At 33.4% G+C, this 17,972-nt stretch overlaps 1 protein-coding gene across 2 annotated transcripts in view; it reads left to right on the top strand.

Annotated features, from left to right (window-relative positions):
• Positions 1 to 17,972, top strand: part of SBF2 (SET binding factor 2) — a 483,232-nt gene that overhangs the window by 214,582 nt on the left and 250,678 nt on the right. For both annotated transcript variants that reach the window (XM_029956586.1, XM_029956585.1), the window contains exons 4-5: positions 14,896 to 15,018; positions 16,626 to 16,736. In XM_029956586.1, the coding sequence (XP_029812446.1) occupies positions 14,896 to 15,018; positions 16,626 to 16,736 (234 nt within the window). The remainder of the gene's footprint in view (positions 1 to 14,895; positions 15,019 to 16,625; positions 16,737 to 17,972) is intronic.

Consider the following 17,972-nt stretch of genomic DNA (forward strand, 5'->3'; position numbering starts at 1 on the left):
ACATAAAGAGAAGAGAGAGAGAGAAAGGGGCAGAAGTAATGGCTGAAACCTTTCCTAACATGGGGAAGCAAACAGACACACAGATCCACAAAGCCCATAGAATTCCAATAAAGATGAACTCAAGGAGAACAAGACACATTATAAATGAAGTTTCATTTATATAATGAAGTTTCTCCTTAACAAGGAGAGAACCTTAAAAGTAGAAGAGAAAAGCAACTTCTTCATAAAAGGGAACCCTCATACTTATGAGCAAATTTCTCAGCAGAAACTTTGTGGGCCGGTAGGGAATGGCAAGATACATTCAACTAAAGATACTCCACCTGACAAAAATGTCCTTCAGAATTGAAAGGGAAACAAACAGTTTTCCAGACAGGCAAAAGCTAAAGTTCATCACCTCTAGACTGGCCTTATAAGAAATGTTAAAAGGAGTTCTTTAAGCTGAAGTCAAAAGGTATTAATTAGTAACAGGAAAACATATTAAAGTATAAATCTTGTAAAAAATACCTAATGTTGGGAAGGTGGTGGGTTAATCATATTTATAAAGCCTAGTTTGAAGGGACTAAAAGACAAAAGTAGTAAAAACAACTATAACTACAAAGTTTGTTAATGGATATACACAATCAAAAAGATAAAAATTATGACATCAAAAACCTAAATTAAGTGAGGGGGATATAAAAGGTGGAGCCTAGAATACATTCTAACATAAGTTGTTATCAACTTAAAGTAGATAACAACTTTAATTGTTTTATGTAAACCTCATGGTAACCACAAACAAAAACCTAGTAGATACATTAAAAATAAAGATAAAGGAATCTAAGCATACCACTTCAGAAAAATATCAAATCAGAAAGAAAGAGGAAGAAGGAAACAATAGAATTACAAAATATCCATAAAACAAGGAACAAAGTGGCATTAGTAAATACAAACTGATCACTAATTACTTTAAATGTAGACAGATTAAATTATTCAATCAAAAGAGTTACAGTGGATGAAAGGATTAAATAAACAAGACCCAACTAAATGTTACCTACCAGAGAGTTTAGCTTTAAGAAGAGACATAGACTGAAAGTGAAGGGGAAGAAGAAAATATTCCTTGCAAATGAAAACCAAAAGAAAGCTACAGTAGTTAGACTTGTCAGACAAAATAGACTTTAATCTAAAAGCTAATAATAGACAAAGAAGGTCATTATATAATGATAAAGTAGTCAACTCTTCAAGAGGATATAACAATTATAAATATTTATATACCCAACACAGAACACCTAAGTAAACATAATGTTTGCTTATATTCTTTATAGATCTACCTTTTCTGTCCTCCTGTACAGGATGCAGTTCAGAATCACATACAGCTTTTAATTATTATTTCTCTTTGTCTTTTTTTATCTGGAATAGTTGCTTACCCTTTCTTTGCCTTATGACATTGACAGTTTTGAATAATGCAGGTCCCATGTCCTCTTTTAATAGGATGTTCATTACTGTGTGTTTTTTTCTGATATCTCTCATCTTTAGATTCAGGTTGTACATCAGCAGATGGAATACTGTCAACATTTGAAATACTGTGTGGTCCTTATATTGGTGTCCCTCATTTATGTTAATTTTGGTTACTTGGTCAGGTGATTGTCAGATATTTCCACTGGCTAGTTGCTGTCTTTTGGTTTGCAACTAAAACACCATGTGTGGGAAGATACTTTGAGACTATGCAAATATTCTATTACTCATGAATCCTGTCCACCCCTAGATTTAGGAGTTAGTGATGATTCTTGCCTGTTCCAATTTTTATTTTGATGGTTGCAAAATAATTATTTCCTACTCTCACACACCCTCTACCTTTACCAGTAGGTAGTTGACAGTTTGCTCTAAGCAAGAGCTTTCCTGTCTTATCTATCTGAACTAGAGACTCAGTTATTCTACTTTCTTTATTCTTCAATATTATTTAATTAATGGTTTTCATTGTCTTAATGCACAAATTGTCCTAGACTTATGTTTACACTTCAGGTTGGTTCCTATATTCTTTTGATAAAGCCCCATCATTTTTTAAAGCATTATTAATTTTTTTGCTTTCCTTTTTTTTTTTAATAGTTTATTATCAAATTGGTTTCCATATAACACCCAGTGCTCTTCCCCACAAGTGCCCTCCTCCATTACCACCACCTCCCTTCCCCCTCCCCCTTCAGCCCTCAGTTCGTTTGTTTTCAGTATTGAGTAGTCTCTCAGGTTTTGCATCCCTCTCTCTTCCCAACTCTCTTTCCCTCTTCCCCTCCCCATGGTCCTCCATTAGGTTTCTCCTGTTAGACCTATAAGTGCAAAAATATGGTATCTATCCTTCTGCACCTGACTTATTTTGCTTAGCACGATACCCTCGAGGTCCATCCATTTTCCTACAAATGGCCAGATTTCATTCTTTCTCATTGCCATGTACTATTCCATTGTGCATATAAACCTCATCTTCTTGATCCATTTGTCAGTTGATGGACATTTAGGCTCTTTCCATGTTTTGGCTATTGTAGAAAGTGCTATGAACATAGGGGTACATGGGCCCGTATGCATCAGCACTTCTGTATCCCTTGGGTAAATCCCTAGCAGTGCTATTGCTGGATCTTAAGGGAGTTCTATTGATAGTTTTTTGAGGAACCTTCACACTGTTTTCCAGAGCATTAAAGCATTTTTTAAAACCTTATATCATCACAAGCTGAGTCAGGCTCATCTTATTCCTTCCCTGCCCTTGGCCTTGAAGTCAGCCATTTTTCCAAGGAGCCCTGGCATATTTGAGGGGAGAATAATAATAGAAACCAAGATGTAGGTTCTGGAATCAAAGGTTTTTTTTCTTTTTAACTTCAGATATTTTTTCATTTTCCATTTTAAGTGAACCACAGATTATAATTTACTTTAGTTTTATAGTCAACTTACAGAAGGTTAGATTCTGCTTCTTCTGAGTTTTCCCAAGATTCTGAAAATGAAAATAAGTTGTAAGAGTTCTGGCTTCTGTAAAATTACACTTAGGTAGTTAGGTATTAGCCAGAATTGTATGACAGCTTTTCTGTGCTCATAACAGAAAGTTACTGTTTTTCAGAATTGGTCTAAAAAAATAGCATGGACAATGAAGTAGAATTTTAAAATATAATACTAAAACTAAGCTGATATTCCTTTCTAGGTCATCATTAATATTTTTCCCGTATTTGTTGTGAAGTTAACTATGTTCTTTTTTAAAAATGTGTTTTTCTTGTATTACTGGATCATGTCATCAGTTCCAAAATAGATCTTTTTAATTCTCATTTGCTGTGAATTACTTCATACCAAATATGAATATGACATACCAAATACTATGACACATTTTTTGGAAGCCTGAAGAGGAGGAACTTAGGGACACACACCATCCAAAGTATAATTGTGCAACTTTAAAAATGTTGGCTCTTATCTTTCCAACATACAGTAATACTATCAGTATCACAAGCAAAACCTTTTCATTAAACTTTTGAAAACATGTTCCCTAAATTATTTGACTAAATGTGATTGTAATTTTTTCAGGAATTAGTGAAATATGATAGATGTAAGGTTGCTTTATATTACTCCTGTAAAAAATGATAGATCTGTCTAAATGTTTTATTTAGATGTATCATTTTAAAGTATTTTTAATGTGTTTATGAACCAGTAATAATGATGCAATTCACAGTAAAGACATTTGGTATGTCAGCAAATAAACTGTCATTAAAGAAGGGGAGGGGGAAATGATTGAGTGTACCCTGGAGAAGTAAGATGAGGAATAAAGAAGGAGTACAGAGAAGGAATAGAATTTGTTTCTTCATCTCAGTGGGCTTAAAATCTAGTGTATGAGGAAAAACCAAAATTTAAGTACAAAGATAGTTCAAAGTGCCTATGCTAAGCATTGATTCAGTGATAGACTTAACAATTCAAGACAGGACAGCGGAAATAAGTCTTACAGACTTTAAAGGATTCAGTGGCCATTTAAAAAACAAGAGCTAAGGAAAGCTTAGAAGTAAAGGAAATAGAAAGAGGAGTCCAGGCAAAAAGCTTATGGATGGGAAAAGAAGTTATAGTGTTTATGTTACACTGAAGGCTTATCATGTTCAAGGAATTTTGCTAAAAGTTTTATAGCACTTTTATTCCATTTTATTTAACTCACATGTAGTTTATTCTCACAAGAACAGCATTTGGTAAGTTTTAACATTCTCATTTTATGGATGAGGCTAATAGACTTTACCAGGGACATTCAGGTTAAGTCAAAAAGCTTGAATCTGTCTCCAAAGACCAAATACCAATATCAGATACTAAAACATATATTACAAGGCTGCAAAAATTATATCAATATGTTATTGGTTCAAGAAGAATTGTCAAGAATAAGACCAAAATTGGCCTTATTTGTTATTTATTGTCAATATTTGAATATGGAAACATTCATTACAAATGAATGAAGTCTGTACATTTTAACAATGTTATTTAAATAGTTATTGAATTTTGTGAGGAAAAGATAAATTGAAATACGTGTAGTAAAATACAGTTCCAACTGATTGAGCAATTTATCTGGAAAAATGAAATAATAAAAATGGATTTCTAAACTGATCTCTTGTTGGCAACACTTGGAGCAGTGGAGGAAATCACATAAAACATTTGACAGATTTATCTGAAGAATAGTTTAGTCATTTTTTCTTTTATTCCCTTTTCCTTCCCCTGGTTATCAAGCTACTATATTGTGCTCCTTGTAGAAAATTTAAAATATATTGGAAGAAAAGTAAGAGAACAGGAAAAAAAGATAATTTAATGTATTTGTTTCAAATAAGGATTTTTTAAAGACTAAAATTCTATATAGATCTAATTAATGTCTACACATTAATTGACCATATGGATAAGATATACTTAATCCATCTCCTAATAGGCATTTAGTTCCCATTTTGCCAATATCATGAATAACACTGTGATAAATATCTCTTTGGAATAATCTTGATTCCATTAAGGAGGGTTTTGTCTGTGATTATCTATCTCACTGAATTAGAAATTACAAATAGAGAAGAGTGAGAAGCGGGTTTGCAGGTAACACAATCAACATTACACTTGATAGTATTCTGGAGACTGATCCTTAGACCTCATTCACAGAGTCTAGTGAAAAGTAGCATAAGTAACATAATTAGACAGATTAAAATTGGGGAAAATATATCCTGAGTTTCTAATGTTTGATAATTTGCAGCATATGTAAATATCCACATAGGATTCTCTTTATATTAGGAATGGTATAGATTATGTTTTTTGTGAAAAGGGTCCTTTCTCCATCCTCTCCCCCTTTTAAAATGAGGATTGTTTAATGGACAGAATCTTAACAGTCTCCTTTACATCCATCACAGATGCATTCTGTAGGGAAAACATTTCACTGAGTTGGCTATGATCGACTAGTATTAAATGCTTAAAATTGAATGAGACATTAAAACAACAAGAGAAACTTTTGAGAACAGTCTCCCAAAGTCCTTCAACGTTAAATCCCTTTTCTTAAATTTTGACAGTTTTACACTAGGAAGGGCTGCAGCAAGAACTGTGTATTGTTATTACTATTTCATTTTAACACAAGAAGGATTCTTATATGCAAATATACTTAATGGAAAAAAGTGTGAACATCTTTCCAGATTTACAATTTGACTTTTTGTATGTTATCTATTCTTTTAAAGGTTGTGTAAGAGTACAAGACATTGGAAAGAGAAAACTAGTCCAAGAGTTAGAAGACTTGACTTGTTAATTCTCATTATACCTTTAATGAGCTGTCTGATCATGGCAAGTAATTTCATGTCTCTGGGCATGAGACTGCTTGTTTGTAAAATAAAGTAGATATTTTCTAGTACCATATTGTTTTTATTATTCTATCATATTAATAACTATGATTTTATTTTATTTTTTAATATTAAAAATTTTTAATGTTTATTTTTGAGAGAGAGAGAGAGAGAGAGAGAGAGACAGAGTGTAAGTGGAGAAGGGGCAGAGAGCAATGGAGACTCAGAATCTGGAGCAGGCTTCATGCTCTGAGCTGTCAGCCCAGAGGCCGATGCAGGGCTTGAACCCACGAACTGTGAGATCATGACCTGAGCTAAAGTCAGATGCTTAACTGACTGAGCCACCCAGGCGCCCCAGTTACATCTGATTTTAAAGATAAATTTTAATTTTGTTCATAGTAGATATAAAGTTTTTATTCAAATTATTATCCAGAGAATACTGTTCTTAGTCATCCAAATAAGGCATACGTTTTAGACCAATATGTTGAATATAACCAAATGTCCTGTATCTTTATGGAATGTTGCAGTATGCCATGTTATGTGATCATTAAGGTTTCAACATGTGTTCTTTAAGAAAATAAAGCTGCAATCTTGGGTCTTTGTGCTTAGCATATAAACTTCTAAATTAGGGATTCCAGGGAAGTATATTTTATTTAACCTATGAAATTGTAAGCTTAAGTTCTATGATCATATAACTCACCAAATAATATTAATATAATTTTTCATCTAAAATGATTTAATTTTTATCATTTCTAATATTTCTAATCAATTTTCACATAGTGGAAAAGAATTTTTTGAAAGAACCATTGACTTTGGTGGTTCACAAAATAATTTTCTTGAATTTATGAGTACCTAACTTTGAGTTGGTTAACCTGTTAGAAAGAAGTTTATCTGTAGTTTCCCCACTTCATACAAGAGTTTGTGCTCATTATCTCATATTCTTTTTTTTAATTTTTTTTAGTTTTTCTTCCTTTCTTCCTTTCTTCCCTTTCTTTCTTGGAAAAGAGACAGATTATGAGCAGGGGAGGTACAGAGAGACAGGGAGACACGGAGTCTGAAGCAGGCTCCAGGCTCAAAGCTGTAAGAATAGAGCCGGATATGGGGCTCCAACCCACAAACCATGAGATCCTGACCTGAGCTGAAGTCAGCCGCTTAACCGACTGAGCCACCCAGGTGCCCCATCTCATTTTCTTCAGAGATGAGGTTGAGCTTAATAGTATTTCTCATCATGTTGATATTTTAAGTAAGTCCTAGATGTTCTTAGTCATTTTATAAGATATACCAAAGAGTTCTTGAGTACTAACAATTGATTTAAATTAGTTATATCTTGGGGATAAAAGATGAGGAACATACTTCAGTTCCAGTGATCATATTCTTCAGTTTATGATGATTAATTTATTAACTCTGATTTATTCACTATTAACTGGAGGGGATAAGGTGTTCTTAAAAAGATATGCAGTAAGAATTACTGAAATAAAAGATGCCAAAAAGTAAAGCTTCAACAAATTATCATTCTCATGTTTCTTATATTGAAAAGTGTGTTACAAATTATGTTGCCAATTAATAGTGTGAACATAGGACATGGATTTTAGTTAAGTATGCCTAACTTAAAAATTTAGTGGCTAGCTCGTATTTTTAAAAGGTATATAAGAACTAAAATTAGGAAAATGAAATAGGCAGGATAGATACATACTACAATGCAAGCTGGTCACGTACATAGCATACTGCCTTTTTTTAAAGCTTGACCTCCGTGAATGTTTTGACTTGTCTCATTGTTGGGTTTCTTCTTTTCCCTTTCCCTCTGACTGTTCTACTACTTATTCTCTAAGTTCCAGCTCACTTCTGTGGGCCTCTCTGATTTCCCTTCTCAGAGTTTCTCAACATTGTAAATATGAACTTCAAAATGTTACAATATTGTTTTACACTTATTACTGTTATTTCACCTGTGTTGGTTTTAGCACTTAAACTAGAGTATAAATTTCCTGACACAAAGACCTGCACCTTATCCTTCTATGACACCTGCTATGTGGCCAACTACTTGTAAGTGTTTAATAAATAAACACATACTGATACATTACTATTTACTTTTTAAAACTTTAAACTTTTTGTTATAAAGATAATGTAAGAGTAAATATTTTAGCAAATTATTTTTCTCTGGAGATGCATATATTTTTATATGGTATGTGAAAACCATAATTTTGTGACCCAGAGACAAATGCTAAGACAAATGCTAGTCTTTTGGAGTCTAACTTCCCAGGCCTTTTCTCCTCCATATTAAAAATATAAACATATTTAACACAAAATGTGCACATACACACAAACACACTGTATACTACTTTTTTTTAAAAAAAGTTTACTTACTTTTTTGAGAGAGAGGGCTTGAGAGAGCAGGGGAGGGAGGGAGGGGAAGAGAGAGAGAGAGAGAGAGAGAGAGAGAGAGAGAGAGAGAATGAATCCTAAGTAGGCCCTGTGCTGTCATTGTAGAAGTGGTTGCAGGGCTTGAAATAAATGAATTATGAGATCATGACCTGAGCCGAAATCAGGAGTTGGATATTTAACCAACTGAGCCACCCAGGTGCCCTTCCTTTTATCCTTTTAAACTGAATATTTAAAGAAATACTGTAGGAAGAGTTTTAGTGTGAAATACTATGGTTGAAAATGAGTTGGCACATTTTGGATATTGGATACAATGTCTTTTCAAGGTAGAAGAGACAGGAATCAAGCATCAAGAGTAAAACAAAGATGAGGCTGACATATTCAACCTGAATGAAAGGATGAACATCCTAAATATTTAGGATGAATTTCCTAAATATGGGATGGTGTCATCCCATAAAATCAGTAATCTAATAATTTTTAGCATTTTTGTCTCAGGATATGTTTATAGGGCAATAGTACTTTTGGGGAAGATTGATATGGTGAGTACTCATTTATCCCATATTATTGAAACAAGAGACTGTGACCTACACAGAATGTAAATTACATAGAAGCTGGGAATCCCACTGGCACATGTAGTCCATGTAAGAATAGAGAGGAAAAAAATCTGTAAGTGGGCAAGTTGTAGCATGTGCTTGTGGTATATATAAAAGATAAGGTAACCTTACAAGTCACTGTGAGACAATTCAGTACACTTAGTGTTTAGATAAATTTGTATCTTAAAAAATAAATAAATCTGCATCTTTTATGGGATCAACTAGAATTAGGAATAATCTCACCTTAGAAAAAGACTTGCAAATACTGTTCAGTGTGATTAAATATGTGAAAATATTTTTACTATAAAATATTAAATTTCAAAGCATTATTGTAACATCTGTTACATTCATAGCTTATATTTTATATTTCCTGCTTATTTTTAGGTTTTTCACATCTTTTCAGCATGTGAGATACATAATTGTTACACAAAAGATATTCTAGCTGCTATAATGAAGAAGCTGTATTCCCTTAAATGATAAAGTATTTATATAAAAATGTTATCAAAACCACCACATTACTGTTTCTTGAAACAAATCTTATTTTACCCAACAGTTTTCGGGTTTAAAAACATTTTAGTACTTTATTTTTAATAGTACATTTTGTTTTGAAAAGAGGAATATGAATTTTCTCTAAACTTGTGACATTATGTTCTCTTTTTTGTAGGAACATTGTTTATTAATTATAATAAAGTATTTTAATAAGAATTTTGATATTTAATTTGTAATTTGACTTAATAAACCAATTTATTAACCAATGAAATAATAAATATTAAAAATAATTTCAGTCTTCCCACAGAGATTTGGAGAATTCAGTACTTAAAAAGGACAATGAAAGCTAAATTGAAGGAACACACACACACACACACACACACACACACACACGCACAAAACAGTCTTTGAAATTAAACATGAAAACCTGGTATATTTTATAGTATAAAATCACTAAGAAGGATACTGTGATCAGTGTATTATAGTAAACTCAAAGTTATCATAAGCAGAGCATCATATTTTATCTCTTTGGGATTCACCTTTAATAAAAAAATATTACAAGGAGTAAAGTTTCTATGTAATTTCACTTTGGGTTTTGGGTTTTTGTTGTTGCTTTTATTCTAAATAAGTATATTTTGATGATGATATAAGACATACTAGATATATATTCTCAGGTAAATTTTGCCAGGTAATCTATAAGCAAAAAGTGTAGCCAAATTAAAATTACTAAGAACTTGGTGCTTATTTACCTCAACCAGAAAACAGAAAATCTTAATAGATTGCAAAATTTCTGATTAAAAAGATAAAATTCTTACATAATATGGATTTTAATTGCCCTTAGAAGTACTTTGCCTTATTTTTTGGGTTGTGGGGATTTTTTTTTTAATAATAGGTAATGAGATCTAATTACCATGCCGCAAAATCCATCCTTTTAAAGTGTGCAATTCCATCTTTTTAGTATATTAAAAAATTTTTTAACCATAGTACTGTATTTTGTTTTTAAAAGTAGAGTATGAATTTTCTCTCTTATAGGAGAACTACTGGAATTAAGAATAACAATATCTAATGATTTACAATATAATTACAAAGCAAAAGCCAACCTCAGTAATAAAAAATTATTTAAATAAAAATGAGATTGTATTTAACACAGATTTATACTATACTGGCCCTTTTTTCTTTTTTGCTAATAACTATTCCATTTAGTGAATGTTTACTTTAAGAATAGCTTTAAGAAATGACCAATGCATTCTATTTTGTGTTTTGGTCAAAGTAGGTTAATGGTCATTTATTTGAAATGGTTATCTACTTAGTTAAGCTGACTTCTAAAGATACTCTAGGGTATTTATCACAATCTCATAAAATGGATAGCTTTATCTCTTTGAGGAATTTTAGTCGTTCTTTTGTCATTTCAAACTTGTTAATAATCCATGAAGAATATGATTCATTATGTGTGGAAATATTTGGTGAATTCATATTCATCACATTTTTATTATTTCTAAGGATTTCAGAAACCAGCCAACCTTTTAGCTTTTGCTTTATAACAGATAAAAATCTTTCAAGAGCATAGGGACCTTTTGACACATAAAAAGTAAACAGATAGTTCCCTTTGGATATGTGCATTCCATAGACATCTAATACTTGATTATATTTCACTGTACTAGAAAATATACGAGCTCCAAAGGAGATAGAAAATATAGTTTTTGGCCTCTGTAAGTGGCGGTAGGGGAGGGAGGGGGGAGGCTTTCCTTGGTAAACTAGCCAGAAAGTTATTCCAGGAAAATTCATTCCTGCATGTATGCAGTGAACAGATATTAAGAAAGTATCAAACATGTGCCCAGTTCTTGTTTTAGGAACTGGGAAATTACCAGTGAACAAGACAGAAATCCTGGTCTTCCTAAAGCGTATTTTAGTGGAAAAGATAGGCAAACAAAAAACAAGATAAGTGTAGGGTGCCTGGGTGGCTCAGTTGGTTAAGCATCTGACTTTGGCTTAGGTCATGATCTCACAGTTTGTGAGTTCAAGCCCCATGTTGGGCCCCGTGCTGACAGCTCAGAGCCTGGAGCCTGCTTCAGATTCTGTTTCTCCCTCTCTCTTTGCCTGCCCTTTCCCCATCTCTCTCTCTCTTTGTCTCTCAAAAATAAACATTAAAAAAAAAAAAACAAGGTAAGTGAAATGGGCTAATATGTTGGATGGTAACTAGTGCCAAAGAGAAAAATAAAGCAAGGAGAGAAAATAGGGAATGTTAGAGAATTGGGATTTTAATTAGGGTGCCAGCTAAGGCTTAATGGAGAAGTCACTTGAATGAAGACCTAATGGATGATGAGGGAATTCATCATTAGAATATCTGTGGAAAAAGTATTTCAGGAAAAGTAATAACAAACGGTGCTTAAGTAAGAGACTTAGTTGGGATGAAGCCCAGCATGTTTGAAGAGCAACAAGGAATCCAAGGATCTAACGAGGAATAGGAGAGACCAAAGGAGACTGTTAAAATAATCCAGACAAGCAATGATGGTGGTTCATAGTACTGTGGTAGGAATGGAGATGGTGAGCAATCAGGATTTGCTGACAGTATGGTTGTAGAGTATGAAGAGAGAGGAATCGGGTTTTGCTTTGCCATAGAATTTCCATTAACTGAGATTCAGAATACTGTAGAAGGAATGGAGTTTGAGGAGAAAGATTAGAGCTATGGTTTGGACATGTTTAAGATACCTGTTAGTCATCTAACTGGAGAGGTCAGGCAGGCAGTTGGATTTAGCATTTTAGGGAGAGATTGGTGGGAGAAATGAGTTGGAGGCATGTGTTATATTGGTAAACTGTGCTGAGAATTAAAAGAAAAATAAGTAAAGAAAAGTCTTCAGGAAGGAAGGCAGATTTTTGAGCTAGAACTTTGATTAATGGAAAAAAAGAACATTCTAGTTAGGGAAAATGCCCTGGCATCTTAGAATATCATCTAGAAACAAATCAATGCTTTACTACCTTTTTTCTTTTTGATTTTTAAGTTTTATAGTGCATAATATAGTATTATGGAACAGTAGGTGCACAGGAAATACTTGTTGACACATAATGAGAATAAAAGTTTTCAAAGTTTATATCATTAACAAGTATTTTTAGTCATGGCAATGTAGGGTATTTTTTCATTATAGATGTTTTTATGTGCTAAAATATACCTGATGTAAGATTTAACATTTTAACTGTTAACATTTCTGTGGCAGTAAGCAGTAAGTACAGTCTGAAATTTAGTTTTGTGTATAAAGATATTTTTCTCTTCTCAGAAAATCAACATTGTTGCTTGTAAGAGCACTGAGCATTGTGCAAGCCTTAGAATTCTAAATGATCATTACTTTTGTTTGAAAGATTGGTACAAGTAGCGCCAATTAATCTTTGACAAAGCAGGAAAGAGTATCCAATGGAAAAAAGACAGCCACTTTTAACAGACGGTGCTGGGAGAACTGGACAGCAGCATGGAGAAGAAAGAAACTAGATCATTTTCTTACACCATACACAAAAATAAACTAAAAATGGATGAAGGACCTGAATGTGAGACAGGAAACCATCAAAACCCTAGAGGAGAAAGCAGGAAACAGCCTCCTTGACCTTAACTGCAGCAATTTCTTACTCGACACATCTCCCGAAGGCAAGTGAATCAAGAGCAAAAATGAACTGTTGGGACTTCATCAAGATAAAAAGCTTCTGCATGGCAAAAGAAACAGTCAACAAAACTAATAGGCAGCCAATGAAATGGGAAAAGATATTTGGAAAGGACGTATCGGATAAAGGGCTAGTATGCAAAATCTATAAGGAATTCACCAAACTCCACACCCAAAAAACAAACAATCCAGTGAAAAAATGGGCAGAAGACATGAACAGACACTTCTCCAAAGAAAACATCCAGATGGCCAACATATACATGAAATGATGCTCAACATCACTCATCATCAGGGAAATACAAATCAAAACCACAATCAGATACCACTTCACGCCGGTCAGAGTGGCTAAAATGAACAAATCAGGAGACTATAGATGCTGGTGAGGATGTGGAGAAACGGGCACCCATTTACACTGTTGGTGGGAATGTAAACTGGTGCAGCCACTCTGGAAAACAGTGTGGAGGTTCCTCAAAAAATTAACAATACAACTCCCCTATGATCCAGTAAAGCACTGCTAGGAATTTACCCAAGGGATACAGAAGTGTTGATGTATAGGGGCACATGGACCCCAATGTTCATAGCAGCACTTTCAACAATAGCCAAATCATGGAAAGAGCCTAAATGTCCATCAACTGACAAATAGATCAAGAAGATGAGGTTTATATGCACAATGGAGTACTACATGGCAATGAGAATGAAATCTGGCCATTTGTAGCAACATGGATGGAACTTGAGGGTGTTATGCTAGGTGAAATAAGTCAGGCAGAGAAGGACATATACCATATGTTTTCACTCCTCTGTGTAACAGGAGAACCTTAACAGAGGACCATGGGGAAGGAGAAGGGGGAAAAAAGAAAGAGAGGGAGGGAGGCAAACCATAAATACTGAGAACAACCTGAGGGTTGATGGGGTGGGGGAGAGGGGAAACGGGGTGGTGTACATGAAGGAAGGCACTTATTCGGATGAGCACTGGGTGTTATATGGAAACCACTTGACAATAAACTATAAAAGAAAAAAAACAATATTACCCATGAAAACTAAAAAAGCACACAAAAAAATCCTCTCTCAGTGCAAAAAAAAAAAAAAAAAAAAAGAATTGGTACAAGTAGAAAAACAAGAATAAAAATTAGTGGGGTGCCTGAGTGGCTCGGTCGGTTAAGCCTCTGACTTTGGCTCAGGTCAGATCTCACGTTTGTGGGTTCGAGCCCTGCGTCAGGCTCTGTGCTGACAGCTAGCTCAGAGCCTGGAGCCTGCTTCAGATCCTGTGTCTCCCCTCTTTCTGCCCCTCCCGCTCTCATGCTCTGTCTCTTTTTGTATCAAAAATAAATAAAAACATTTTTTAAAGAATTAAAAAAAAAGAATGAAAATTAGTGCCTTACTTCTGAAATAGATCTTTTCTTAAAAACTGTCCATGTAAGTGACTATCACTTTTAGTTGTTTAGGTCACTATTTAAAACAATTTTAGGGGCACCTGGGTGGCTCAGTTGGTTAAACATCCAACTTCAGCTCAGGTCATGATCTCATGGTTTGTGGGTTCAAGCCCCACGTCAGGCTCTGTGCTGACAGCTAGCTGAGAGCCTGGAGCCTGTCTTTGGATTCTTTGTCTCCCTCTCTCTTTGACCCTCCCCTGCTTACACTGTCTCTCTCTGTGTCTCAGAAAAATAAATAAAACATATAAAAAATAAACAATTTTAATATGTCATCTTTACCTTTGATTACTGAATCTCACACAGAAACCAAATGCTCATATAAAGTCGTGGTATAGATGTGCAGTATATGCAGCTTTTCAAAATCGAAGTAAGCATGGTCTCCTTTATAATTTCTTTGTCTACTTACTTGCTTCTAAGATTCCTATCAAAGTATGTATCTTTAGTTTTAGTTTTGTAAATTATATTATCATTATAATTTATAAATAATTTTAGATTTTGCAAATTATATGAAAATGTGTGATATGTCTATCTTTTGTGAGTTATAAACCTGGGAAATTCTGTCTGTTCATTGCAGTGCATTTTTTTCTAGGGAACAAAGAAGGAAGAGATTGATGGTGAAGTGGAAGGGTCTGGTTTAATTCAGCCCGCAGAAGTATTTGCTCCCAAAAGCCTGGTGTTGGTATCCAGATTAGATTATCCAGAAATTTTCAGGGTAAATAACTCATAGTTGTCATTATTGATTTGTATTATTGTGTGAATCTGGTTTGAATGAAACATGGTAACAAGATTGTGTTTAAAGTATCTTTGAATTGATTTAGAGGTTCATCAATAAAATAAATGTCGTGTTAATAGAAAAAATGTATTCATGTTGGATGAAATACATACTTAGATTAATGTAACTATTTAAACTTACAAGGATATAGTGTTTGTTTTAAAATAGATTCCATGGCTACTGACTCCAAAATTTATCAATCTAAAAGAAATCATTTGATTGCCTGTAGCAAATTTGAAGTGTATCAGTAGTACACCAAATTTGTGTTTTTATTTACCTTCTTTTGAGGAGTCCAGGCGCAATAAATAGAATGGATATTTGCCATTTCAGATAGTTTTGATCCCAACAGAGCTTTAAAATACTGTTTACTTCCAGATATTGTCCTTTTGAGATACTCAGAATTCTTAAATGTAAAAAAAAATTTTTTTTAGTTATAAATACATTTAAGCTTTGAAAGAAGAAGGATTATTTTTCTTATTTCAGTTGCTATCTTTAGTAATAGTAATGTTGATTATTGTCCAAAATCACATATGTCTTTGGAAAGTTTACAATATATCTTAAAATTTCTGAAGGACTTGGTTGGGAAATTAATACCTAATTTCTGGAAAACTTTTACATATTGTTGAGATTATATATATAGAAGAATTAACTTAGTATCAGGATTTCAATGACAATGGGTGACTTCTAACAAATACTGATTTTTCTTTTTCTTTTTTGTTTTTAATGTTTATTTTTGAGAACAACAGAGACAGAGTAGAAGAGAGGGAGAGGCAGAGAGGGAAAGAGTCACAGAGTCTGAAGCAGTCTCCTGGCTCTGAGCTATCAGCACAGAACCTAAGCAGGGCTCAAACTCATGCACCACGATCATGACCTGAGCCAAAGTCATACACTTGACCAACTGAGCCACCCAGGCATCCCTACTAATTTTTCAGAGTCACAAATTTTAATAAACTGAAAGGTTCATAAAGTTTGCATCTTTTCTTACATTTTGCCACCTACCTTCTTCTGGCTTAAAGTAGTGATTATATCTTGTCTCTATTTTGCTAACCTCTGATAATTTGCAAATTTTTTTTCTGTAGAACAGATATTCTGAATTTATAAGAATCACAAAGCAATAACATTTTTAAATTTTTATCTTGAAGTTTCAAGTTTTGCAACATAAATTGAGACAAACAAAAACAGTTTTAAACCCTACACATTTACCAGGGTGGTTATCTGAGCACAAACACCTGTTTTACAAATTATGGTTCTGCTTTTTATTTTATTATTTTTTTTTAATTTTTTAATGCTTATTTTTTTTTTGAAGGAGACAGGTTCTGCTTTTTATAAACTCGTCACAAAAGCTCATTTAGAGCTTCTGGTCAAGGAGGAAAATTTAATAAACTTAATAACATTTGCTGCTTACAACTTGTTCCATAGTCACTATAGGGTATACTTTACAGGCTTCAAAGAGAAATTTCCCTAAGAGCAGATGTCACAGCAATTTATTTTTTAATACTTATTTTTTCCATGAAAAAGTAATCTCTTCTTTCATCTTCTCTTTGTAGGCTTGCCTAGGTTTGATCTACACTGTATATGTGGATAGTTTGAATGTCTCCTTGGAAAGCCTCATTGCAAACCTGTGTGCGTGCCTTGTCCCAGCAGCTGGAGGGTCTCAGGTAAATAGAATAAAAAGAGAGATGAAGAGGGTCTTTTCCTCTTCTCTGCTCCAGTTAATTTAATTTTTTAAGGAAAGAAAAAAAATGGAATTCCTTAAATATTTTCATTTTAAAGAGGATCTTAGTTTAGTTAAGCATTGTCCCTTTGGTCTGCCTTCTAGAGACCCAAGATTCCATTCTTTTCTTAGGTCATGAGGTTAGTTTTAACACAGGGCTCACCTTTCACATAGCATAATTAGAAGTCATATTTTGTGTAACTTGAACTCTAGTTTACGTTTTCTTGGAAATATACGTATTTAAGCTGAACATTTAAAATGTTTCCTTTCTACCTTTATTTTTCCTCTTTATAGCTATGGTTCATTTTATTAACTTCTATCAAAAAGTTTTTTAGTGATAAAAATTAGGAAAACTCTATAAACTGCCTTTAGAAATTTTAATGTTGATGATCAGCCAAAATCACAGATCTTTTCCAGAAAGTATAATCTATCCCTTAAAATTTCCCAAGGTTTTTGTCTTATATTGAGCCTCATATGAGGACATTAAATTCTTTTACTGAAATAAAACTTTCTCCGAGTGGTCATCTTCTTTGTCGTAAGATTTTCATCCCTCAAGTAGAAAAATAAGAACCAGTGTTTCCAGGGCTCCATACTTTAAAAAACAAAAAAAATTCCTTAAGCCCTAGAACTTTTTAATTGATCACTTATTTTGTTTATTCTTATGTAATATTGTGGAAGAGGATAGCCCTTTAAAAATTACATTGTTGATCCTCCTCACTCTGACAGAGATGATGCTTGCAGTCAAACTGACATTTTTTTCCTCACCCTTTCTTTGCCTTTTAACTCTGTCTTGCCTAGTGTCTTCTGTTACTCTTAAGTTTTTATTTTCTATTTTTCCTCCTATTCCCTCCTCCCTCATTACAAGGACAGAATACAAGATGTGAGTTTGGTTACAAATGAACCAAAACTTTAAAGCTATGGAATTATTTTACAGAACTTTGCCATGATGGGATTTATTTTGATTGTATTTTGTTAATTTATTTTTTAATTTAAAAAACTTACTGTGGCTGCTAGAAATTATAAAATATTACATGTGTGGTTTATGTTATATGTTTTTTGTTTTCCAAATTTTATACTTGGCATAAAATGTTGACTTTAACATTTTATTTATTTATTTATTTATTTTTTCCATAATATTTTATTGTCAAATTGTTTTCCATACAACACCCAGTGCTCTTCC

This window comes from Suricata suricatta, chromosome 11 (genome assembly GCF_006229205.1).
Source record: "Suricata suricatta isolate VVHF042 chromosome 11, meerkat_22Aug2017_6uvM2_HiC, whole genome shotgun sequence".
NCBI lineage: Eukaryota > Metazoa > Chordata > Mammalia > Carnivora > Herpestidae > Suricata > Suricata suricatta.